Below are 16,661 nucleotides of genomic sequence, written 5' to 3'. Positions count from 1 at the left end.
CTCAAAATTTTAGTATTTCTGAAATTTTTCAAGCATCATATCTCAAAAACTATTAGACATACGGAACTTTAGATCGGCTTAAATTGTTTCAAATTTAGTATACTTTCAAAATGATAATGGCAACTAATGTCAAAAAGCTCACAGTTTTTGAATTAAATTGCAAAAACTGAAAATGGCCGAAAATTTTCCAGTTTTTCGAGTATTATGCAGGAAGCACAACTTTTTTTTGCTTGCAAAATGTGGTTTCACACTCTTCTAAGGGGTCCAAATAGGATTTGACTGACGTATAAAGGTTATAACAATTTTCGGTCTAAAGTGCACGGTTATCCTTAAAATGCACATCCCCCCTCTATTCTTGTAAGGATTTTGTGCATTTACATTGAGTATGTGATACTGAACCTATTTAAATAATAAAATAACTCCTGTTATTTAGTGCATTATGGACAAGAATAACTAGCTTCTATGTAACCTGTATTAAAAGTAGAAAAAATAAAAATGTGCACATTTTAATCAACTAAAACTTTTATTTGAACTTTTTTTATATTTGATGCATAGTTTTTTTTAATTTGTAAAAAAACTAATTAAAACCTCAAACTACCCCCGCCAAAAGAGGGTTAACCATCTCCCTTAGTGGTCTCCCTTTTGGTACGTAGTTTTTACAATCTAATAAACAAATGTGTAAAATTTCAAGTTGCAACACTTTTTTCCTTTTAGTATTTAGTTACATTGTACTCGATATTTAATAAAAATTGAGCATTGTCAAATTAACAGAATCACTAAATTTTTTGCTCAACAATTTGTGCTAATTTAGTGTCAAAAAAATTAAACTTAATGCTATGTTTGAATCAAGCTTCCAATCATTGTTATAAAATCTTAAATTCTAACTTATGAATTTTCAGGAGTTAGTTCGCTAATTAAATATTAAGGTAACGGCTTTTTGAAAAACCACCCTGGTTTTCTTGACAAATAAGTGAGCGACAAAATTATAATTTTCATGAATAATTTGCGAATAAAAAACGGCAATTTCTTATTATGTTAAAATTAAGTTAAGTTGGGTTTCTATTGCTTTAAGTTATGGTCCGATAACTTATTATTAAGTTAGCGAACCAGCTCTATTTTTGTAAAATAATTGAACGGCAAAAGTGAGTTAATTGTTGAAATACTCTTCTTGTATAAAAAATTTTGAATGTCAATGCATTTTTTTAATAAATTAGAAAAGTTTAAAATCCAACACAATTATAGCCGCCTTTCGGGCGCCATTTTAATTTTCGAAGTTTTTCGAATCTATTGTTAAGAAATTAGTAGAGTGAAATTACGCCTTGTGTATGGATTAAAAGTTCGAGCAACGAAACTTTGGCATTTTTCTTTTCACATCAAAATAAGAATTTTTTGAAATTTTTTACTTTCCCGGAGTGGTGCAACATGTTTAAAAAACAAAATGGCGTCAAAAATGAAATTTTTTTCAGAAATTTTATCATTTTTATTTTATATTCGCAAAAGGAGGCATCGGTGCATATCCAAATTTGGTAGGTTTGTAGTCCATGTTAAGAACTACTCCTCATAATTTTTTGGTGGGGTTTCGTCCCTTCCCCTCCCAGTTATATATATATGTATACATACATATGGTAAAACAGTTCATTTGACTATAACTTGAAAAATATTCGATTGATTTTAATGAAACTAATATCAATAGTAGGTTTTATTACTTACAACTTTCGGTTAAAATTTTAGCGAAATCCGTTAAATAGTTCGGCCAAAATTTCCAATTTAGGAAATTGTTTAAAATGGCTGCCATTTTATGCCATTTTGTCCTACGAGGTTAAATTTTTTTTTAAATTGTAGCATTTTTTATTATCTTTCGATTTTATAATAAGTGGCTTACCCGTAAAATGACTCCTTGATCCACATTTTTGCGAAAAACGGAAAATTTAACACTTTCTGGAAATAATTGTTTGGGGGATGTATGGACTGGCTTTGGGGGGTGTTTTTTGCTTTGGCATGAGAAAACTATTTTTAAAAGAGGTCTATATGGTTTAAAGCAAAATTTTTAAGTTTTAACCCCCGCGCTGTAAGGGGGAAGGGGTGTATGAAATAAATGTGTCTTAAAAGATTTTAAAAAGAGGTCAAAATAGCTTAAAATGCTAAAGTAACCCAAAATTTTAGATGCTTTTATTAATATAGCACTTTTTACAACATCCACCCCTTCCCCTCCCACTTTCATATTTTTTGCAAATTCAAAATTTTTATGACGTATAAAGGGGTTTTTGGGGTCGCTGATCTCGAATTTTGCAATAGATTATCAAAAACAATTGTAATATTTTTAGGGGGTGTACTTATTTGGGCCAAAAGTTCGAGATCAGCGACCCCCAAAACCTCTTTATACGTCATAAAAATTTTGAATTTGCAAAAAATAGGAAAGCGGGAGGGGAAGGGGTGGATGTTGTAAAAAGTGCTATATTAATAAAAGCATCTAAAATTTTGGGTTACTTTAGCATTTTAAGCTATTTTGACCTCTTTTTAAAATCTTTTAAGACACATTTATTTCATACACCCCTTCCCCCTTACAGCGCGGGGGTTAAAACTTAAAAATTTTGCTTTAAACCATATAGACCTCTTTTAAAAATAGTTTTCTCATGCCAAAGCAAAAAACACCCCCCAAAGCCAGTCCATACATCCCCCAAACAATTATTTCCAGAAAGTGCTAAATTTTCCGTTTTTCGCAAAAATATGGATCAAGGAGTCATTTTACGGGTAAGCCACTTATTATAAAATCGAAAGATAATAAAAAATGCTACAATTTAAAAAAAAATTTAACCTCGTAGGACAAAATGGCATAAAATGGCAGCCATTTTAAACAATTTCCTAAATTGGAAATTTTGGCCGAACTATTTAACGGATTTCGCTAAAATTTTAACCGAAAGTTGTAAGTAATAAAACCTACTATTGATATTAGTTTCATTAAAATCAATCGAATATTTTTCAAGTTATAGTCAAATGAACTGTTTTACCATATGTATGTATACATATATATATAACTGGGAGGGGAAGGGACGAAACCCCACCAAAAAATTATGAGGAGTAGTTCTTAACATGGACTACAAACCTACCAAATTTGGATATGCACCGATGCCTCCTTTTGCGAATATAAAATAAAAATGATAAAATTTCTGAAAAAAATTTCATTTTTGACGCCATTTTGTTTTTTAAACATGTTGCACCACTCCGGGAAAGTAAAAAATTTCAAAAAATACTTATTTTGATGTGAAAAGAAAAACCCCAAAGTTTCGTTGCTCGAACTTTTAATCCATATAACAGCCTTTTTTTGCTTAGATTTACTCCAGTAAATGTCTCTTTCGTTTTTTAAGAACCTTCCACAAGACCACTATTTGAAGCTACCTACGAATTTTCAACTCTCTATCTTTTATAGTTTTAAAGTAAATGGACACCAAAATTTTTCCCTAATTTGCTCTCTCACGGGAAAACAATGATATTTACTTTTTTAGAAGGAAAACTTCTGAAAGGAGGATATTAAATCGAAAGCTTTTTGTGTAAAAGTTTCATAAATGGAATTGTATTTTGGCATTAACATGTACTAAGCTAATAAAATCTACGGTGTCCTTCTCTAGTAATGTAAAAATTGAGATATTACGCATAAAATTTTATATTTAATTATAAAATTAAAAAAAAGTTAAGATAATATCTTACCGTTGAGCCATTTTTTGTTGGTGCTGGAATTCTTTTTATAAACACCCACAATGGTCACAGTTTAAAGAATGCCTTTTCACTGGTTAGTGGTTTATTTATGCTTGTATATTTATCAATAACTTATTAATGTAAATAATGACGTAAGTTTTGTACTTTTTATAAAGTATTTATATTAACAAAGTTGCAATCCTGATAAATAGTAGCAGGGTGTCAACCTTTTTAAGTTGAAATATGTTTGAAATTTGATAAATAATTTAAAACATAATAAAACATATAGTCGTTAAACTAACATATTTAAAGCGTAGGTCCAAGAAAACGGCTCATGGCCAATATGAGCATTAAATTTTACTAATATTTATTAAACACTAGCTGCGAACCACCCGCTTCGCTGGGCAACTTTAATTTTAAATACAAAGATTATTGTATTATGAACTAAGAGATAGAGACGTTTTCTGCTCGTGATATGTGGTTCTTCCAATATTGTTGCCATTATCTAAAGGGGTAGTGGAGGGACCCTTTTTCGGTAATGGCGGATAAAATCACTGATGCAGGGATGGAGGATTCGAGGATGAAAGTGAAAATCTGCTCATGATATGTAATATGTCCGCCCTTTTTCCAATATAATTTGCGTCACCTCAGAAGTGAAAATTGAAGTGGGCGGATGACTAGGTCCTCTCTAAAGAGTTTAAAAATATAAATTTCGTTTAAATGTTTTGCATTTTCATAAATGAGGGTGAAGGAGATACAATTTTTGGACATCTGCAATTGCCTATACATTAATTAATATATTATGTAATAAACAAATCCTTAAATATATATATAAAAGCGAAAATAACCCTGTCTGTCTCTCTTCAGGCGTGTTACGCAATCACGCGTAAAATAATGAACTGATTTAAATGAAATTTGGTACAGAGGTAGTCCAGAGTCTGAGAAAGGACATATTCTTACTTAATACTTATATTATTTAATACGCCATAAAAAAGGGCTGTAAGGAATTGAAATATTCTGTTAAAGAATGTTTATTTAATTTAAAGTAAATTGTAATTTGAACCCATTTTTCACCTTTAACCCCCCCCCCTCCAAGGGGTAGAATAGACACTTTGAATGTCGTATTTATTTATATCTACTCTTAAGCCTAAAAATAAGTTTAAAGCTTCTAGCTTTAAAATTTACGTTATTTCCCTATTTTCCGTCTTCTATTTCAACCTCTTACACCCCTTATTTCGCATTAAAAATCTCTACCAAATTTCATTTAAATCGGTTAATTAGTTTTGGTGTGATGGCGTAACACACAGAAAGACTGACACACTGAGTTATTTTCGCATTTATAATATTAGTAAGGACTAGTAAAAATTTGTTTATTACATAATATATTGCTAAATGCACATATAGGCAATTGCATTATTTAATAAATACTCCAAACTTAACATTACTTACATTATTATTAACAGATGTCCATAAATTGTATCTATATCTACTTCACCCTAATTTAAGAAATGTCAAAACAAAAATTATGATTATTTTAATTTATTTTTTTCACTCCTTAAGTAAGACCTAGTCATCCGCCCACTTCAATTTTCACTTCTTAGATGACGTAAATTATATTGGAAAAAGGGCGGACATATTACATATCATGAGCAGATTTCCATTTTCACCCTCGCATACTCCGCCCCCGCATCAGTGATTTTATCCGACATTACCGTAAAAGGTTCCCCCCATACCCCTTTTACATAATGTCAACAACATTGGAAGGACTACAGATCACAAGCAGAACACGTTTCTATCTCTTCGTCCATTATAACTTTCACTTCATATGCCATCATTTATCCTCTTTTTGTTCACAATTTCATCGATTTTATTATTTTGGTGTGGAATCCTAATTTTAGGACAAAAGTCCTATCTGTACCGTATCCCATTTCGCTGTGGTACATTATGGTTGCATAGAAATAGATGAGAAGTATCTAGTAAATTTTATAAAATTTGATAAACCTCCGATAAAAGAGTTCTGTCAACAGAAGTGAAAATCTAAAACTTTGGTTTTCATATTCATGTTGAGTAGTTTTGGCGTGATTTCGTAACAGACAGACAGACGGACAGAGTTATTTTCGCATTTATAATTTTTGTACGGATTTCTGTAAAAATTTGCCGGTTGTTGTTAAATTTTCATACCCTCGTTTTTCCGACATGCTGGGAGTGGAAATCACGACAAACGGCCCAATATTTTTGTAGGCCATTATTATTCTCTATTATTAAATTCAATTATCTTGCATTCGAGAAAAAAGCCCCCATTGTTAAAGCCCCAATTTCAAAGTTTTCGTAAATGTAAATGTAGTAAATTCACGAAGGTTCGTAAGAGTGTTATTCACGGAATCATACCTCTTCTTTGTACTGCAAACTACAATTAAAGATGAAAAAAGAGGTATTTCGTTTTTCGCCAATATTTCATAAATTATTAATATATTAGAAATTAAAAAAAAAATTCTTAAAGAGGAAGGAATTTCCAATAAAAAACTGTCACTTACGGAACTTTAAATTTAAAAAATGTTTAAATATTTGGCGTATAATTTGTTGACTTCGTGAAGCACTTCTTATATATATACTTAACAAAATCACGTCAAAAGTTTACATAATTTTTAAAACTTTGTTTATAATAATTTTTTAAGTTAACCAAAAATGTATGACTTCTCATTATACCATGCATTTATGTAATATGCAAGGTATACTAAGTTTAGTCCCAAGTTTATAACGCTTAAAAATATTGATGCTATGAACAAAATTTTTATATAGGTGTTTATACAATCACCTAATTAGTCCATTTTCGGTTGTCTGCCCGTCTGTCCGTCTGTCTGCCAACACGATAGCTCAAAAACGAAAAAAGATAACAAGCTGAAATTTTTACAGCGTATTCAGTACGTAAAAAGTGAGGTCGAGTTCGTAAATGAGCAACCTAGGTTTGAAACATTGGGTCTTGACCTATGTTATTATCTTGTAAACCGTTAGAGATAGAACAAAAGTTTAAATGTAAAAAATCTTCCTTATCAAAAAGTAAACAACTTTTGTTTGAAATATTTTTTCGTAAACTTCACTGTTCACCCGTGAAGGCGCAAATTAGACGTAAATTGTATATATGTATTTTTTGGGGATATCAGTTATGTCTGTGTGACATGTATGTATGTGTAATGTGATAGAGTAATCAACACTGTCTTTGCATTTGCATTTCAACAATTAACTCGTCAATTGTTTGTTTTCACTTGTTTTTTATACATTATTGGTTAACTTAAAAAATGATAATTACAAGTGAAAACAAACAATTAACTGAATTAATTGTTAATTGTTGAAATACCATGTATAGAAAGTGTTGATTACTCTGTCACATAACACATACATACATGTCGCACGTATACCTATATATGACATTCCTATATAATACATACTATACAATTTGCGCTCTCACAGGTAAACAGTGATGTTTACGAAAAAATGTTTCAAACAGAAGTTGTTTATTTTTTTATAAGGAACATTTTTTATATTTAAACTTTTGTTCTATCTGTTACGGTTTAAAAGATGGGTCCATACCCAAGACACAATTGACCTATGTTGCTCATTTACGAACTTGATCTCACTTTTTACGTCCTAAGCACGCTATAAAAATTTCAGCTTGATATCCCTTTTCGTTTTTGAGTAATCGTGATGACAGACGGACAGACAACCGGAAATGGACTAATTAGGTGATTTTATGAACACCTTTACCAAAATTTTGTTCATAGTATCAATATTTTTAAGCGTTACAAACTTGGGACTAAACTTAGTATATCTTGCATAATACATATATGCATGGTATAATAATTATAACAAAGTCTTAAAAATTTTGAAAGTCTTTTGACGTGATCTTGCTAAGTATATATATATATATATATGAAATTTTCACTTTTTTCAGATTTGCAGTTTATTTCAAAAACTATAAGCTTTTGATATTAGTTGCTAGCATTATTTTGAAAGTATACTAAATTTGAAACAATTGAAGCTGGCCCACAGTTCTGCATATCTAATACTCCAATCATCTTAGAGTTTCACCTCGGAATCTTACGGAATAAGCTAAATTTTTGTACAAACCTTAGATATTCAAGATCAAAGGTATCGAAAATAAGTTTTTTTGTTAATATCTCGTTTCTTTTGCCTTCAATTATAAAAGTTGTAGAGGATAAAATTTTCTACAAATTTTGTCTGAAAGTTTTGTTTGTATGCTGAACCATTTTTTTAAATAGAGGGCACAGAAGATGGTGCGCTCAGCTTAACGTACTTCCGTGCTGGGTTAATATTTATAAATATAAGGTATTAAATAATTATTTAAGTAATATTTAATGAAAACACGATTCACGATAGACCTTGTCTATAATACCTTATATTTATAAATATTGACCCTGCGCTAAGGTACGTATAGCTGAGCGCTCCATCTTCCGCCCCCTATTTTTCAAAAACTGTCCAACGTATAAAAAAAGCTTTCAGACAAACAGTATCTCAGCGATACGTACCTTAGTGCAGGGTCAATATTTATAAATATATAGTATTAAATAATTATTTTAATAGAATTTAATCGATAATTAAGTGAAAAAACCGTATAATAAGATAGAGTCAATCGTGAATACCAATTTATTATGCGGTTTTTTTCCTTAATTATTCATTAAATACTACTTAAATAATAATTTAATACCTTATATTTATAAAAATTGACCCAGCACTGAAGTACGTTAAGTTAAGCGCATTATCTTCTCTATTTAAAAACGGTTCAGCATACAAACAAAACTTTCAGGTAAAATTTGTAGAAAATTTTATCCTCTACAACTTTTGCATGTTAATACGATTGAAAGCAAAAGAAACGAGATATTCACAAAAAAACTGATTTTCGAGGCCTTTGACCTTGATTATCTAAGGACGCGAACGCTTTACCATACGTGACTTTTGAGAAACATTTTTCATCATAGTAAAGCTTTATACAAAAATTCAGCTTATTCCGTTAGATTCCGAGATTGACCACTTATTTTGACTAAGGGGTTACTAATAGTTTTTGAAATATGACGCCGAAAATATCAGAAATGTTAAAATTTGAATTTTGCTTATGTTAACCGAATAACCGTTAGAGATAGAACAAAATTTTAAATATATAAAATGTTCCTTATACCAAAATAAACAACTCTTTGAAAAAATTTTTCGTAAACATTTCATTGTCTTCTCGTGCAGGAGCAAATTAGGGCAAAACTTTGGTTTCCATTTTCTCCAAAAATATAAAAGGTAGAGAGATGAAAATTTGTAGGTAACTTCAATTTGCGAGCCTTATGAAAATTTTTTGAAAAAAATCAAAAAGTTTTCTTGAAATTGCATCAAAAATTTTCAAAATTTTTGACAACTAACTGGTACAAATGGGACCGGAATGCGATATAAAGCTGCTTTTTTGGTATGTTATTTGGAGCCCTTAGACAAGTGTGAAACTACGTTTGGCATGCAAAAAAATGTTATGGTATCTGCATAACACGTGAAAAACTGTCAAATTTTCGGAACTTTTTTTTAGTTTTCGCAGATCATTACAAAAAACTATGGGCTTTTGAAATTAATTGGTTCTATCATTTTGAAAGTATAAGAATTTTGAAACAATTTAAGCCAACCCACAGCTCCGTAAGTCTAATAGTTTTTTAATTATGGTGCTTGAAAAATTAACATAAAAGGTAATTACATGCAATTGAAATACGTGAATCCGACAACGAAGAAGAACACTTCGACAAACGTATAATTATTGAAGAAGGCTTATCATAAAGAAGAGTTGTTTCAAAAATATGATCAACCGGGACCATCAAAAAAGAGTGAATTTTAATTTTTGTCACCTAATAACTATTTAACCGAATTCAAACAAAAAAGGAGGAGGTTATCAATTCGACTGAATTTTTTTTTATGTGTGTTACCTCAGAACTTTTGACTGAATGAACCGATGATTCTTTATCAATTTGAAAGCTAGTGCTTCCCGCCTGGTCCCATTTCATTTTGGTCCAGTTCCGACAACGACATGCATGAGAAAACCATAAAAGTTTTAAATTTGCACGACAAGAGGACGAATAGTAGCTCAATATCACGCCAATCGATTTCGATGATTCTTTTTTTAGTGACGAATTAGTTAGTGTACACTCACTGTCAAAAAAAGTGCCACAGTTAAAACATTCTAAGCGTACTCATCATATGTTATGTTATAATAGTAACACTTAGAATGTTTTAAAACGAGCATTTTTTGTGACATTGAGTATACTTCAAATTCACTAAAAATCACAAAATAAAAAAACATTTAAGAAAAAGAAAACCGACTTCAAAAGAAAAACTTTTCCAAAACAAATTAATATGCATTAAAAAGTTATAAAATAACGATAATATCATGTAGTTAAAATTATTGTTTTTTTTGGAGTCGGTGTCAGCGAAGTTAATGTAGCAAACTGTTCCGTCAGAGTTGTTTCCTTGGCTGACACCGACTCCAAAAATAACAATAATTTTAACTACATTATATTTTTTTTTTTTTGCTTGCCAAACATAGTTTCACATTCCCTTAAGGTGTTCATCGGACATACCAAATAATCAGCTTTATATTGCATTCCGGCCACCATTTATACTTTCATTGAAGTAATGAAAGATTTTCTCTTATAATATCATTATCAGATGTTAGATTTATAGGACCTAGAGTTAGACTCTGGACTTTAGAGTATTTTTAAGTGATGTTCGTGATTGATGAAGTTGAATTGAATTGTTAAGTACTTGTTTGTATATTTTGATTACAGGTGGTGATGGTGGTGTATCAAGCAGTATGAATGTAACATCATTTCCATACGATAGTTCATTCATATCAGCCGTGTTCAGTATAAACTATTGCGACAAATGGGAACAAACAAATCATATATACTTCCAGCTGGCCAATACATTTTTCTTCCTATCGTACCTGGCGCCTACTGGTCTATATGGAATGTTATATTTACGTTGCACACTGCTGGTCGGTTGTGCGTTCTTTGCATTGTGGGGTTGGGCGGTGCGTTGTTATCTTGATGCCTTTGTTTGGAACACATTATTTGTCCTTATTAATTTTATACATATATGTATATTATTATTTTATTTGAGGCCAATCAGATTCTCCAAGGAAGTCGAAGAGGTATGTATACATCACTAGTCACTATCTATTTTCTATTCCCTTTACTTTATACTATACTTTACTCTATTTTATACGCTATTCTTTTTCATTTATACGATTCCTTTAAAATCACTTTCGATTCTAATCGTATAAGAACCCATAACAGAAAGGGGCATCCATCTAACACTTCAAAATTATAAAATGAATATGACTCAAAAACATGCAAAAAACATGTCGCCGCTTGATTAATGGTAGGGGAGCTGGTGACAAAAATTTTCGCACAATTTGAGCAAGGTTGAGAACACATTTTATCGATAGTGCTAGCGCAATACATGAGTAAGCTATTGGTCTTCCAAGCCGTATATCTTGGAAGGGTACAGCCGCAGGACCCAAAATGTCGCAAAAAATTTTTGTAATGTACAATTTGATCAAAGACGAAATTTATTTTTAACGATTAATTAAAGTCAAAGAAATGAGAAAATGTAAATCCTATTCGAAAAATGTTCTAAAATGCGTCTTCTCTGGTGTTAGACATTGCAGTAGGTGTAATAAGTAAACGGAAAATCATACTCTTCCATTAAATTACAGTTGCAAACCCCGTCTTCCAAAAGCTTCATGTCTTCCCAGGTGTTAGACATTGCAAAAATAATTTTAAAATATACAAGTTGACCAAGGTTGAACTTTTTTCAGTAGATAGTTGACGCAATAAGTAAACAGAAAATCATCGTCTTCAATTAAATTACAGTTGCAAACATCGTCTTCCTAGAGAAGACTTGAAGCTCTTGGAAGACGATGTCCGCAACTTTCATTTAATGGAAAACGATAATTTTCCGTTTACTTATTACACCAACTATCTGCTAACAAAAGCACAACCTTGGTTAATTTGTATATTTTAAAATTATTTTTGCAATGTCTAACACCTGGGAAGACGCATTTTACAACATATTTTGAATGAAAGACTTAAATTTTCTCATATTTTTTATCTTTAAATAATCGTTGAAAATAAGTTTCGTTTTTGGTTAAATAGTACATTTAAAAAATTTTTTTGAGACATTTCGATCCCTGCGATGGTTCCCTATAACGCGTATGGCTTGAAAGACCAATAGCTGCCTGATGTATTGGGTCGGTATTATCGATAAAATGTGTTCTCAACTTTGCTCTAATGATGACATAAAAACTGTCACCAGTTCCCCTACCATTATAAAAACTTGTTAATTGTTATCTTTTTTTAATTAAGCTAAAAAAATGATTTTTTTTTTAAATACTTACTTGAAATTTACACAATTAAGAATAAATAATAAATTAACACAATTACTCATTTAAACTTGTTAAAAAATAATATTAAATTTTCAATGTAAACTTTATATGCAATCCATAGAATTATATATCCATCCATACAATTATATTAAGAAAGTAGAGTATCGTAACCATGGAAATCGTCTAATATAAAATTCATGCACGGTGCGAATATAGTTAACACACTTCTGTATATTTATGACTGTGATATTAATACACAATTACACACATATTGCAAGATATACACCTATATTAAGTTAGCGGACCATTTTTCGAATTTTCCAACTTTTCCAAACCACTTTAATAATCTTCCAATTTTTTTATATTGGTAATTTACCATTTTTTAGTCGTAAATTATTCGTGGAATTTTTAATTTTTTGCTCAATTACTTTTCAAGAAAAACAGAGCGGTTTTTCAAGAAACACTTACTTTATAACATTTAATTAGCGAACCAACTCTTGAAAATTCTTTAATTATAATTTAAGATTTTCATTTTAATTTATTTAAACGTAAATTCTGAAACCCCGATTCATTTTAATCAAAAATTGTTTATCATTATTTATATTTCTGAGAAAAAAACTACAGTTAAACACACGACTCTTTTAAACAAATAAATTTTTATATATATTTTAACCATTGGCATATAGACTGAGCATCAAACGATTTTAAGCATGCCAACATCTGAGGTATTTGGTTAGGTCAAATCCATTGTAGATTCGTAAGAAAAAATGTAAAGTGATGCGTGATAAGTATTTTTTTAAGACAAGTAAAACATTTTGTGGTATGAAAATTTGACATTCAATGTACGTTTTTTGATTAATGTCCCTATATTCAATGTATATTTTTTTATAAATGTCTTTAGCTAATCTAAGCAATTACCATAGATGTTGGCACGCCTCTCACTGTACGGAAAGTTACGCGATGCTTACTCTTTGTAAATATAATGTCTGTTTAACTGTAATTTGTTTTCTCAGAAATACAAATAATGATAAATAATTTTTATTAAAATGATTTCAGGTTTTCAGAATTTACATTTAAATAAATTAAAATGAAAATCTTAAATTATAATTAAAGAATTTTTAGGAGTTGGTTCGCTAATTAAATATTATAAAATAACGGTTTCTTGAAAAACCACCCTGTTTTTTTTGAAAGGTAATTAAGTAGAAAAATTAAAAAAGTCACGAATAATTTACAAATAAAAACGGCAAATTCCCAGTAAAATAAAATTTAGAAATTCGAAAACCACCCCCATTTTTTTTAAATAATTGATCGAAAAAATAAAAAATTTCACGAATAAAGAACGGCAAATTTCCAGTATGGAAAAGTTAGAAAATTCGAAAAGTGGTCCGCTAACTTAATATAAGTAAGATATACGCTCTATCAACGTTACCTGCAACAAACTTTTTTTGCTATTTATGTTGGCTTGCACAAATCGTCAGGTTATGTATTTTTTATATTCTTTGGATTTTTTTTAAATAAAAACAATTTGATCGCGCGCGCAACTTTGTAAGCCTTCCATATTCCTGCATCACGCTTAAATTGTCTGATAAATCTACACTTTTTAGTATGTAATTAAGCCGCCATATCTTAATCTGACGCGCTCGAATTAATTCAACTATCGATTTTTTTTTTAATCTGTTCGTCTACCCTACGCGAGCGTCCCTATATTAAAGTCGTAAGGCTCGAGTTACTCCTCAAATCGCCTTTTGAGTTTCCCTATTATAATGCGTTTTATGAATAGTTAAAAATTAAAATGTCAGTTAATTTTGGAGAAACTGTTTATATACTGGATGTAGATGTGGATGTGAATGCATTAAAAAATGAAACATTACATTTTGCTTTAAATAAATTTTTATAGGTTTATGTAGCATTATTTCGTCCACTAAAGGTATCAAGACATAAATTTAAAAAAGTTTTGAGTTGTATGAAAATGATTAGAACTTTAAAATATCAAGAAGTATACGCCCAAGAGAAAGCAACTAAAGTTGATAGTCTATCTCTTGTACTATCTGGAAAGTAAGTTATCACAATTGCTTTACTTAAGTAGTTTAGGAGCTCACTCACATTTTTTTAATTATAAGCGTCTGCTGAAAATATAAAACTTTGCTATCTTTTACATTTTTCTGGTAAGTCTATTTTGAGATATTAAGCCTTAAAAAAGTGGGGTTAGAAAAAATTCTAATGGCTTATAGTCGGATAAAGGAATATATAAAATAGCCAGTCTTAATGAGTCCTTAATAAAAGCTCCGATTTTGATGTTTTATTTTTCAAAATGATCTTTTTGTATATTATTTAAAATCAGAAACCTTTCAAATGGGGGAAATAATTTGGAGAGGGAATAGACTGATATATCGACGTCCAACCTAAATCGTTAATGATAGCCGTTTGAAAGTTCGAGAAGATATTGATTTTATACTGTAGGTGTCACATAAGAAATAATTTTTCGAAATTCATCCCCTAAAAGGGTGAAATAGGGGATGAAAGTTTGTATGAAAATATATACAAACCGTCATTTTTGAGTTCACTACTGAACCGATTTTAAAAATTCTTTCACCTATAGAATATTACTACATTATCACCAATTAATATGGGTTGTATTTTATTTTCAAAAATTTGGGGCTCCGCATCAAAAGTTAAAATCCATTTTTATTGTTATAAAGTTAAAATACATTTCTTTTTGGAAAAAATCACACAAGAGTAAATTTTTTATACAAGTTTCACAAATATTGTTTAAACAATATAAATAACTAGCATCTATTCACGTTCTAGCCTTCAATTCTCTTAACTTCCCTTTTGTTCACTATTTTATGGATTGTAAGTTTTAGTGCGAATCCCTAATAAATCCCTATTTTGAAAAGAAAATACGGTCATGTCACTTGCTGATAATGTAGTATTCTATAGATGAGAGATTTTTTAAAATCAGATACATAGTGAACTCAAAAATGTCGTTTTCACTATTTAATGGATTTTAATTTTTCGTGCGGAACCCTAATTTTTTTAAAAATAAAATATAGCCCATTTTACTTGCTAATAATGTAGCATTCTATTGTGAAAGAACTTTTAAAATCGGTTAAGTAGTGAAATCAAAAATGACGGTTTGTTTATATTTTTAAACAAACTTTCATCCCCTATTTCACCCTTTTAGGAGATGAATTTTGAAAAATTCTTTCTTAAATGACACTCAAAGTATGCATCTTCTCGAAATTTCAAACTTACTTCTATCATTAGTGATTTAGGATGGGCATCGATAAATCAGGTTATTTCCCCCTCTAAAATGTTTCTGATTTTAAATAATATACAAAAAGAATCATTAAAAAAAAATCTTCAAAATTGGAGCTGTTCTTGAAGACTGCCGAGTAAAAACATTCATTGATGCGACTATTAGACTAAACAGTTAGTTGTACTATACAGCTTGGAAATAATCCCATTTTATATATATGTGTAAGAAGAGTTCTTATGATATGGATATCAATGTATAAAAGAGAGACAGCGAATATTATAATAAAATACAACCAATTATATATTTATCCAAGCAGTTGCCCAAACTATTCAATGCTGTACTAGAAAGCATCTTTAGAAAATTTGACTGGGATGATTATGGCGTTAATATCAATGTAGACGTCTGAGTCACTTGAGGTTAGCTGACAATAAAATATTAATGGAAGAAGATTTCAAGAAACTAGAGCAAATGATTCAATCACTTGCTATGAAAAGTAGAGAGGTCGGCCTAGAAATGTACTCTAGTAAAGCAAAATTGATGACTAACTCCACAATGCTAGACATAAAAAAAATATGGTATTAGTTTTGAATATGTATTTTGATTATACTTATCTAGGACAAATAATTGCTTCCATTGACATGATGTCCAAGGAAGTCGACAAACGAATAGCAGGTGGTATGAGAAAGTTCTGGTCACTTAAGAAAATAATGAATAGCAAACAACTAAGCAGTAGAATTATGAGAAAAAAATTTGACAAGTGTATTCTTCCTTGCATAACGTGAGGCTTTAGCACTCACAAGTAAGATGAAAACGAGCTATGGAGAGAATTATGCCTGGAGTAAAGCTCAAAGACAGAATCAGACTATCTGAAATAAAGAACACAACAAAAGTAACCGATATACTCTACCGTATTGATCACCAAAAATGGAGTTGGACCGCCCATATGCTAAGGTTTAATAAAAGTAAGTGGCGCAAACAGGTTACTTTATGGTACCTATGAGACAGGAAAATTAGACATGGTCGCCCAATAAGAAAATGGGAAGATGAAATCCGCCTCACTTTGGGACTTTACTGAACAAGGGTTGTAGAAGACAGAATACAGTAAAGACAGTTGGAGGAGGCCTATGCCAAAAGGCTCACCGAATTGAGAGATTTTATATAAGTTTTTATGAAATGTCTTACAATTAAGAAAAGAAAGGCTGTTATTATTAAGTAGGGGCATGATCAAATAGTGATGCGGTGTTCACCGTCGGACACCTTTTTTGGGGGACGTCCAGAAGATCG

At 30.4% G+C, this 16,661-nt stretch overlaps 1 protein-coding gene across 4 annotated transcripts in view; it reads left to right on the top strand.

Annotated features, from left to right (window-relative positions):
• LOC123299605 (blood vessel epicardial substance-like) overlaps positions 1 to 16,661 on the top strand; it is a 63,796-nt gene that overhangs the window by 27,203 nt on the left and 19,932 nt on the right. For all 4 annotated transcript variants that reach the window (XM_044881868.1, XM_044881867.1, XR_006535350.1 and 1 more), the window contains 2 exons: positions 10,518 to 10,882; positions 14,016 to 14,173. In XM_044881868.1, coding sequence (XP_044737803.1) covers positions 10,518 to 10,882; positions 14,016 to 14,173 — 523 coding nt within the window. The remainder of the gene's footprint in view (positions 1 to 10,517; positions 10,883 to 14,015; positions 14,174 to 16,661) is intronic.

This window comes from Chrysoperla carnea, chromosome 5 (genome assembly GCF_905475395.1).
Source record: "Chrysoperla carnea chromosome 5, inChrCarn1.1, whole genome shotgun sequence".
NCBI lineage: Eukaryota > Metazoa > Arthropoda > Insecta > Neuroptera > Chrysopidae > Chrysoperla > Chrysoperla carnea.
The sequence above is the reverse complement of the archived record's forward strand: the minus strand, read 5'-3'. Positions and strand labels throughout refer to the sequence as shown.